This window comes from Pteropus vampyrus, unplaced genomic scaffold (assembly GCF_000151845.1).
Source record: "Pteropus vampyrus isolate Shadow unplaced genomic scaffold, Pvam_2.0 Scaffold23, whole genome shotgun sequence".
Classification (NCBI taxonomy): Eukaryota; Metazoa; Chordata; class Mammalia; order Chiroptera; family Pteropodidae; genus Pteropus; species Pteropus vampyrus.
The window spans coordinates 4,362,824-4,373,486 of NW_011888804.1; the positions used below are offsets into that span (position 1 = coordinate 4,362,824).

A 10,663-nucleotide genomic window follows, 5' to 3' on the forward strand; every position below is an offset into this window, starting at 1 on the left:
AACCACCTGCTCTGTGCCAGGCACTGTATTAAGTGCTTCCCATGCATAATCTCATTTAATCCTTTCAATAGCCTTTGAAGCAGCCACGTGGTGAGGGAGCCGTCGGATGACCCAGGGGAACCTGGGCTCTGGAGCTGGTCTGTCCACTGGGAAATGGAGACGTGTGACCTGCCCCGCAGGGCTGTTCCGCTAAACGAATGCCTCGTAATGAGAGGTGGCTCATCCCGCGGTGCTCGGCACAGACGTCGGGCACGAAAACCTTGCTTAATGATAATCATAAACATTACAAATTTATTCCTATATCATCACGTCACGACACACAACATCATTAGTATTTTATGCCAAGGGACACTGAGGCCCAGAAAGGGGGTGGCAGAGGGAGGAGAACTGCTCCCCCCTAACCTGCCGCTGTGTCTGCTCTCTGACTTTTCTGAAGGGTAGGCAGGCCTCAGACTGTCCCAGATGACGACACGGCAGGGACGTGCTGGTGGCTCGCAGTAAAGACCCAGGCAAACGCTGCCTGGCGGGCAAGCTGCCACCCCAGCTCACGTGCAGGCCCCAGTGGTGGTCCTGACAACCTGACCGTGCTCTCCCGCGCCCTGCACACGCACCTGGCTGTGCCACTGCCTGACGGTCACTGCTGCTTTCCTCCCTGGTCCCCCCCAGAGACGGAGTCCACGAGAGAGCGGCCCGTCTCTCCTCGAACGGCTGCATGCTCGGCACCTAGCACAGTACCTGGTACAAAGGACGCGTGCGGGGTCCACTAAAATGATCTGGGAAACGGCCGTGCCTTGGAGACGCGGGAGCAGGACCATGGGCTGCAGGGAGGAGTGGTTCCGAGCCAGGGCTCTGGGTCCGACACAGAGATTCAAACCCAGGCTCAGCCGTGTGGTCCCAGCAGGACCTTCACCTGCTCAGGTGCCCAGTTTCCTTCTGGTGCAAAGGAATAATGGCATCCCTCCAGCCCCTCTTCACAGGGCTGCTATGCGGCTTTAGAAAAGATATTGCACAGGAAGGCACACAGCGCAGAGCCCAGCACACGGTGGCACTCTGTCGCAGGGAGCTGTGATTTCGAGAACACCTGGCAGATCAAGTCCGCAGAACCTGCCTGGCAAAATGGTCCGTCCCCTCAAACCCTGAAACCTCCCCCTGGCTCTGGCCTTTGCTGGCCACCGGCTTTGTCTGCAATCAGGTCTGTGGTTTCCTGGACAAGCTCGGCTCCCTGAGAAGGTTCACAGCGACCCCTGCTGGCCGCCGCTCAGAACTGCCTCAGACCCCAGTCTGTGCGCACAACAAAGCAAGCTGAGCCCTCCCGGGAGCCTTTCCCTCTCTGGGGAGCTGATGAAAAATCCCCGCAGAACGACGGCGGGGAGAGGAGGCACTGCGCATAATTACACTTGGTGGACACTAATTCCCCTGTCTTCTCAAAATAAACATAACGTGCGAGATCAAACAAAGTGCCTTCCCTTTCCGTGGCGGTCTTTTGTTCCCTGGATCAGTGTCATCCTACACGGACTGCGGAACCAGGCGAGCCTGTCGTTTCGGTGGGGTCCGACTTCCTGATCAACACGCGCTGTTTGCGGCACTCCCATTCCGATCTGCCAGGTCTTAAAACGGGCTCTTTCTAAAGAGCAGAGGCACGTGAAAGCTAGCGGACGTGTGGGCTATGGATGTAACCACGACCTCACTCACAGGCTCCTGAATGATCGCCAGCTGCAGAGGGATGGAATCCCCCCCTTCTTCCCCCCAAGCTGTCACCCCATCTCACCGGGCTGTCCCCATCCAGGGGACCCGGTTCACGGCTAAGACCCTGCTACTTAGACCCTGGTGGGGTGGGCGCCTTTGCACCAACCCCAGCTAACCACGTCCGGTAAGAAACTATACGCCAGCACCCAGTTTAGAACGGGGATGGGGGACAGAGATTTTTGAAGCAAATCCTCCAAATGGCTCCCCATGCTTTTAATTGCCAAGTGAGAGCAAAGGGTAGATTTCACACAAAGACATTTCTCTCTAGTCTTCAACATACGGGGCTTTTGCTTCCACAGTCGACCTTGCGAGATACTAACTGGTAAATCCAATACAAACTCAGCCCTCCCGATGTTCATGCTAGAACTCGACAAACACAGGTTACGTGAACGAGGTCAAGTATGTAGAATCCTTCACGTCCACCCATGCGGTTCCCAGAACACTCAGATCGCGGCCTGCCCTGGACGAGCCGCTCGGTTGGGGTGGTATCATCTGCCGTTACGTCGTGCGGGCCTGTCTCTGGGCCACCCAGCATGTGCCCGGGGACTGCCTTGGCTTTACACATTTCCCCCTCATGCGCTTTCACAAAGACTTTGCATCTAGGGCTCGGTGCTGGGTGACACTCAACTACCCTGAAAAACCGAACACTGTGATATGCCAGCACAGGAGTTGCAAACTGGTGGCCTCTGGGCTATATCTGGTCCATAGACAGACTTTGTCCTGCAGTGCTTGATTTTAGAAAGCAAATTAATTGCCAACTCATTCCCCCTAAGGATTCAGATTGTCGTTTTCTCTTTCAAACGGTGGGAAGAACTGGTCCGATTAAATCTGCATTCCTGCCTGGCATCACTGCGTCAGTCCCCACCGGCCGCTCCTCCCCGCCCCCTCTCAGCGTGGCCCCTGACACCGCTGAGTTATCCACCTCATGCTAGCTGTTGGATTGCATTATTTATGCCGGTGACTCATCCTCGTTTTGAAAGGGGCTCTCCATAGACAGCCATGTAGACCAGTGGTCCCCAACCTGGCTGGACATCAGAATCTCCTGAGCTCTGATCAAAATACCAATGTCTGGGCCCCAGCCCTAACCAAGGGACTCCAACTTGCCAGGGGTGGGGCCTGAGCAGAGGTGTGTTTAAGTCACCAGTGGTTTGAATGTGCCACCAAGGTGGAGAACCCCTGGCTTAAACCAAAGGAGTGACCTGGGAGGTAGAAATTTCAGACGGATCACGGGTAGAGCTGATGGGGATGAAGCAGACTGACCGCCCTGTCTCGTCTTGCCTCTGGAGGGGAGGCCTGGCTGTTCTGACTTTTTTCTGCACAGTGCTCTAGAGAGCGGAGCCTGAGATCGAGGGAGATGAATCAAAGGCGGCCAAAAGATGACCTTTGAAAGACCACTGTGCTAAGCTTCAGCGGAGCCACCAAAAGCCCGGAGGCCGACTTCCCCAAGGACCCGGCGGTCCTCCACCCACGCGCCGTCCACTGGACCGGACTGGCCCTTCTTACCTGAAGAGCTCGCGGATCTCCCGCCTGTCAGCCTGGAAGGGGATGTTCCGTACAAGAATCTTGGAGGTTGTCTGCTTTCTGGGAACCTGCTTCTTCCGAGTGGATGTCAGGGCTGGCCTGGGGGTTAGGGAGAGGGTTCAGGTCACTCGGGGCGTCAGCCGCTGCTGCCCTACACTGACCCACCCCAAATCCCACAAAAGTCAATGCTTGTCTTCCGCTCAGGTGAGGGATTTAAGGAGTTAGTGTGGACGAGGCTGAGATGAGCGGGGAGGAAGGCAGCCTCCCCAGGGGGATGCGGACCACAGCTGGATTCACAAAACAGCTGTGGATGTCCAGTCAACACATCCCACCCTTGGGTGTCTCCTGCCCTTCGTCTGGGAGACACAGGGGCTATCGAGGACTTAAGAAAAGAACCTCAATGAGGGCGATGCTGCTTTCTCACCAAATCTAGTCTCCCCTGTCTCTCTCCAGACACAAACAGACCTTGGCTGGTTCAAAGGCCTTGTCCGCGACCTTTCATCACTCACCCAAGGAGCATCATCCAGTTTGTAACCATGGACATGGGCTGGGGTGAGAGGGGAAACTCTCAGGCTGAGGTCCACGGCCATCCCTAAGACAGTCCTACCTTTCCTGTCCCCCTGCTCCCCCAAGAAAACCTGCTCAATCGAAGTGGGGGAGGCCAAGGGCACGGCTGAGTTAACAATTAGAGAGAACGCCCAGCCGGCCACTTAGGATCTGTGTGATCTAGGCAGGTTACCTGGCCTCTCTGGGCCTCAGTTTCCTCAACTATAGAATGGGCCTAATGATAGTGCCAACCCCATCATCTGAGGATTGAATGAGAGAGGATGTGTCAAATGCTGCACGGTGCCCGCTGTGTGATAAACATCCAATAAATGGCAGCTATTACTATAACGAGTGTCTCTACGACTCAGTTCCTTTAAGTCTGCACTACGTCTCCTCAGAGGCCTCCCCTAACTATCTCCACGAAAACAGTAATCCCCAGGCTTTATGTTCCTTCCTAGAGTTCATTGCTATCCCACAGCCTATGACACATCTAATCGTGTTTCTCGTCACTGTCTGTCCTCTAGGGTTGTGCTGTTTAATATGGCAGCCACTAGCCACAGGTGGTCAGTCAAATCTAAGATGGAACAAATTCAAAATCCAGTTCCTCGCCTGTGGGGCAGCCGGCCTCCAAGACAGTCCCGGGGACCCCTGCTTCTTAGTATCCATGCCCTTGTGTAGTGTGTGGGACACGCTGTGTGACCAGCAGAAGACAGCAGAAGCGATGCTGTGTGGCCTCTGAGACGAGGTCACGAGCGACGACGCGTCCCCTCCTTGCTCCCTCTCGGGCCACGTGCTCGCTCTGGGGGAAATGGGCTGGCCTGCCTAAGGACACCTGCGACCCTAGGGAGAGGCCACGTGGGGAAGAACCGTGGCCTCCGCCAACAGCCACATAAGTGGGCCATCTTGGGGGTGGATCCGTCTGACCGCACTTAAGCCTTCAGACGAGGCTGCAGCCCCGGCCACCTTCCTGAGTGCAGCCTCGAGAGGACCGTGAAAAAGAACTAGCCGGCGAAGCTGCTCCTGAATGCCTGACCCACAGAGATTGTGAGGTAACGTCTGCCATTTGAAGATCACCGCGTGTGTGGGGGGGTACTCTGATATGTAGCGGAAGATAAATAACACAGCTGCCATATTTCAAGTGCTCAAATGCCAAATGGAGCAAGTGGCTGCCATACTGGACGTAGAACAGCTGTAGAACATTCTAGAACCTTTCCATCACTGCAGAGGGTTCTCTCGAATACTCTACCCTAAGAATGTAAACTCCACAAAGAGATTCCATTCCTGGCACCTGGGGAGAGTGTCTGGTGCACAGCTGGTTTTCTGTAATAAACACTGGCTAGGAATTGACCCCCTGGAGACAGGGGACTGCAAAGAAAAATCACCACTGCGGGCTGAGTGCTCGTATGCCTGGTATATGCTCGACAATTTATGTGCGACTTCCAGCCATCACCTTTTGCTTTCCAGGCACGGTCACCTGCCCAAGGCCGCTCAGCTTCCGGGTTCAAAGCAAAAGCTATGGGGCTCAGAGCCCGGACTCCTACAGCTCGGGAACCCCCGTTAGACTTCTAAAGGCCCCTGGACATATGGCGCCTTCTCGCTAAGTATGCTCAGCGTGGCACAGGCTGGGGCGCGTGAAACACACTCGAGGTGGCTGAGGCTGGATTCCCAAGTAGCATTAACAAAAAGAGAGAAGAAGAAAAAGCCACAGTTCCAGGTCAGCTCGCTGGCAGCTGTTCTGCTCAATGACCACCACAAACGACCAAGTTGCTGAGAACTAACAAATAACTCTCTTAAACAAACTCTAGGACTGTTAGAGGTGGTCATTTCATCACCTGAGTCGGGTAGATGATAATGACAATGACAAGAACGGCTTACACTGGGCACGCGTTCTGTGCCGGGCACTGTTCAAAGTGCCCCAAGTGTATTAGTTTAGTTAGACGGAAAAACAGATGATGTCGGGGCAAAATTAAAACTTGAAAAAAATAAAAAGCCCACTACCTCAGGAGACTGGTCATCGGGCCCGCCGGTCTGTCCTCACCTCTAACCCCTACTGAATCTCTTTCTAATTAAGTGGAGGCCATCTCTGGGCACTGCTGTCCAGCTCTAAGAAAGCAAGCCCCATCAAGTGAGACATCTAGGTTTTATAGCTCTGGGCTGGTCCAAGCGCCAGCAAGAATCAGCTCTTCCTTGGTTCATTTATATGGCCGAGATGAGTGTGATTTGCTTGCTTCTCCTGTCTGCGTCCCTATTTATTATACGTGCACTAAATAAACATCGACTCGAAGTACTGGCCGGGTCCCAGTCCCTCAGAGAAACGGAGTCGGAGGTGGCAAGTGTGACACCACCTTAATTAGGAAGAGGGGGTCAAGCAGTGAGGACGTTAAAGGGCCGTGAGAAGCCCTCCAGGCACCAGCACCAGACCAAAGGACAGACTCAAATCAGAGGAAAGAGGGGACATTGAAGACTCACTTAGTGGCTCGTTCCGAGATCCTCACTTCCAGCTTGTGGCTGTCCACCACGTGACCCTAAGAGACAAAGCAACACAGCTCATCCCACCGTCCTCTCGGAAACACTCGCCGGTACCCCCGGCCTTTCACCAGAGCAGCTTCAGCTGAGCGAAGGGAAAGGGAACTTCGGAGGGGGGACTGTCCCCAGGGGGCGGGGCTGGCTGGAATCGAGGGCAGAGAATGGCTTTTCCTGGAAATGGCTCACGCGGAGCCCAGGCAGCAGCGGGTGGCCACAAACCCACACCCCAAAAATCCCCCCGAGACCCGAGAGGGCCCCGACACCGACGCCATGCTAAGGCCGCAGAATTTTCCATTGTTCATAAGCATTTTCAGGCCAAGTAAGCCCCTCTGGCCTGGCTTGCAGAGAGTTCGGTTTAGTTTCTATGTTCTTTAAAAAAAAATTGAAATCACGGTGGAGCTGCATCTAAAGCCAGGCTCTAACGTCGGTTTCTTATGGCAAATGGGCGTATTAGCAAATTACCCTTGAAATCCCTTAAATTGCCCATAAAATACAGCACACGCAGCTTTGTAGAAACAATTCCTTGCAGCAAGATGCACACACGCACTCACACAGGAAGGAAGAGAACACTGTACGTGTGAAAAGTAGAATCTTACAGAATCTTGGCTCATACGGAAGAGAAAGGTGGATCACTGAATGTGCAGAGCTGAAACCCAGTTAAATAGCAAAGTCGGATTCCCAGTGTCTCTTAAAACACAGCAACAAACAAAATGAAAGCCAGAGATCGGCATTGCTGGGGCAGTAACTGGCCGAGGCCAGTAAGTGGCTGCCAAGGGGAAGGAGGCCAAAATTCTACTAAAACAACTGTGTTGGCCAAGCACCCACTGATATTTTCTTGGACACCCAAGGCCTCTCCCTTGACTGGGAGTCAGCCACCTGGAGGATCCCTATAAATAAACGAAGCCCCCTACAGTGGTGGCCCTGTATGCGTGCCCTTTCCACTGTGTCCAGCCCAGCCGTGCCTGGGGCTGGTGTGCAGCCTGCCTGCTCTGGCTTGTGAACTTGGCCCTGGCTCGTGAACTTGGCCCGAATCATGCTACTTTACCTTCATACCGCCTGGCCTCACGCTGGGCAGGCCTGTGCCCCCTTTGTATGGTGCACAGAGACGTGAGAAATTCTGAAGACGGTTTACAAGGGTCCTGGGACCCCTGAAGCCTTTCTGTGGATTGTGGGTTGAGAAGCATGTTCTAGAGGCACGACCATAAGCACCGGCCTATTCTGTGTCACACTCCTACAGAATGAGGGACGGGCCAGCAACAGCAGGGAGCAAGTGGGTCTACGGAAAGCATGTGAGAAGGCACTGTTCCTTGTCCTCTGCCACCGAAAGGCCTGGGGACACGGGGTGTGCTGGGTGCTAGGGACACCATCTTAGGCTGAGGCCTGGCCCTCTTTGGGGTGGTGCAAACCCCGGGCTGCTCTGCTCCCCTCCTGTCCCTGTGCTCTGGGCCTAGCAGCAGGGCCCTGCTCCTTCCCCTTCTGTGTAGGGCCTTGAGTCTATGTCCCAGAACCACTGAGTTCAGCCCTCTTCTCCCGCCTGTCCCGCCTCCCTCCTGGCCCAGGCCATCTTCTCCTGCCTGGATGACTCAGTGGTCTCCCACCTGTCCGCTGATGACCCACATTCTCTGCACAGCAGTTGGAAAGACAGTTCTGAAGCAGAAATCAGATCCTGCCCCAATGTGCTCCAAGCCCTCCGATGGCCTCTCATGTCTTCGTGCTGAATTCCACAGTTCTTGAAAGGCTTGCCAGGTGTGGCCCCACTCACCGCCCACCTACACTCCGACCCTGCCAGACTGCTTCCCCACCCCCACCCCCAACGATCTTTGGGTAGCTGACTCCATCTTGCTAATTAGGCGTCAGCTCAAGTGTCACCTCCTCAGAGAAGGCTCCCCTGACCACGTAATCTAAAGTTGCCCTCCCCCATCACGGCGCCTGCTTCGTCCATCCAAGCATTTCTCGTGACCTAGTGTATTTATTCAGGGGTCCACTTCACCAGCGCCCCCGGGCCTGGCGCGGCACCTGGCCCACACCAGGCCCTCGGTCAAGAGCTGTGACTGAGTGACCGCACTGCAATGACTATGAGTGCGGAGGGAGGGTCTTGATTTTCTTGAGCCACGGTCCCCAGGAGAGCTGGAGAAAGTGTGGACTCATCGCATTTCTGCTTGATTTCAGAGGGTTGACGGCCCCACCCCCTGCCCAGACCCACCACCCGCCAAGTGCCTGCATGGACCTCGGCTGAGAATCCTGACCTTACCTGGAGCTGCTTGAGGGCTTTCTGGGCCTGCTCTGGCTTCCTGTACTCCACAAACCCAAACCCCATGGACAGCATCACTCCTGGAAGAGAGAGAGGTGGGAAGCATCCCAAGCGGCGGGCGGAGAAGAGCGAGCGCAAGGCCAAGTGCAAGGACCTCTGCCTCCCACCCTTCCTTCAAACCCCTCCTCACTCCCCAAAAGACTCCAGCTCCTGGCTGGCCATTTATTACTAGTCATCTTGAAGAATCAGCCAAGGAGGTTATAGAGCCACCACCTGAGGCCCAGCTGACGATTAATTAACAGATGACTGACATGATAATTAACTTCATAATAGAATCCCGCCTTTGGGAGGGAGAAGGAAATAACAGAGATGACCATGGCCATGACAAGCGGCAAAACCTCTATACCTAGACAGTCCCTGCTCCCATACGTAATGCATAAGGTGATTACATACAGGAAAGTCAACCGCATCAAAGGCTTCCTCGCTACAAGCACTTCTGACCAGCCAATCGCATTTGGTTCCTGGGTTTCAGGCAAAAAGTTGGGAGCAAGGGGGTGACGGCATTATTCAAACCTACCTGGTTCCTACGCACACACGTAATGGGGGGCAGAATTTTTATAGGGAACAAAAAGATAAGACCTCTAATTGCACTTTGCCCTTTTGACACGACACGTGCACGCCTCCTCCCCAGCATTTCACACAGATTTACTAATTTTATCCTCTATTTTTTTTCCAGAGTTGAACTCAAAGAGGAATGGCTCAAGTCTGACGGGTCAAGGTTTGCCACCTTTGACTGGGTGTCGCCACCTTTGCATCTCCTGTATTGTGAGAACTGTGTCTCTCCCATGGGGACCTGCCTGCTTGCACTCCACTCACAGCCAGGTGTCACAGAACAAGGGCCCACTGCAGGTAGAACTCCCAAGAGTCGCCCAAGCATGGCTCTATGGGCGGCAGAAGTGAGGCTCAGAGGGAGCTGCTGGCGGACAGGCAGCGCCACCCTGTGGCAACTTTAAATATTTGTTCTTCAGCAGTGTTTGAACACTTCAGAGAAGCAAGGTTGTGAATCAGTGGTGTCTGTGTATGTAGGATATTTAGAAAGTGCAGTCAGCTTGTGTGAATGGCAATTACAGAAAGTCAAGTTCACCGCCCGTCACTGACGCTGTGCTGAGGCGCCCTCTGCCCTTCCCTGGCCCCGGGAGGCCGACCTCCGAGGAGCACACTACCTGAGTCCCCTGGCCTTCTGGCTTCCTGCTGGGAAGCCCCGACCTGACACTGGTGGAGAAGAGAGATCGGGGCACCGGTTCCTTCCAGGTGCCCCACGCCCCCCTCCCTGCTGTGGGAGGGCGCTGGCAGTGCTGGCGTCCACCGACACCCCCAGCTCCCGCTGGCGGCCCTTCCCCTGTGGCTCCGGTCACACCACTCCCTTCCCCACAGCCCTCTGGGCTTAGCTGGGAGAAGGCATTCTCCTGCCTCGACATCCCCCGCGGGTCCCCTCAGCCCAGCCCACCCCGCCCCTCTGTTCAAAGGTCTCTTGAGCAAGCCCAGCAGAGCGTGCCGTTTCCTGCCGCGACCCTCACCGACGCAGACCCCGGCTAGACTCCCTCCAAACCATGACGGCCGAGCCCAGGGAACAGGGCTCTCACGTGGAGGCTCTCGAAAAAGAGAGGGCAGGTTTCGAGAGCTGCTCACGACACTGAAGACCAAGTAACTGTTTCTAAAGGGTGCTGAAGAGGGCTCCCGAGGGTGATAGGCGGGCGCCACACAGCACGAGGGCACGGCGACCCTATGACCCGCAGGGACAGGCCTGGACAGAGCTGGAGACACCGAGGCCAGCCTGACTCACCTCCCGGACTTCAGAGATCACCTCCCTTCCTGAACCCCCCACGAACGAGCCATCCTATCGTCATCCTGGAACTCAGCTGCCTTCCTCGCAAACCAGACCTGCAGCTCCAGGAGGCAGGGCTGTTACAGAGTGAACTGTGTCCCCCAAACTCATGCACTGAAATCCCCGGTGTCTCAGAATGTGACCTCATTTGGAGACAGGCTCTTTACAGAGACCTTCAAGTTAAAAAT

The 10,663-nt window shown here is 55.1% G+C and overlaps 1 protein-coding gene across 2 annotated transcripts in view; it reads right to left on the reverse strand.

The window, feature by feature from the left end:
* The window catches only part of RBM19 (RNA binding motif protein 19), a 106,359-nt gene that overhangs the window by 58,179 nt on the left and 37,517 nt on the right, over window positions 1–10,663 (reverse strand). For both annotated transcript variants that reach the window (XM_023528245.1, XM_023528244.1), the window contains 3 exons: window positions 8,591–8,670; window positions 6,283–6,338; window positions 3,250–3,366 (listed from right to left, as the gene is read on the reverse strand). In XM_023528245.1, coding sequence (XP_023384013.1) covers window positions 3,250–3,366; window positions 6,283–6,338; window positions 8,591–8,670 — 253 coding nt within the window. The remainder of the gene's footprint in view (window positions 1–3,249; window positions 3,367–6,282; window positions 6,339–8,590; window positions 8,671–10,663) is intronic.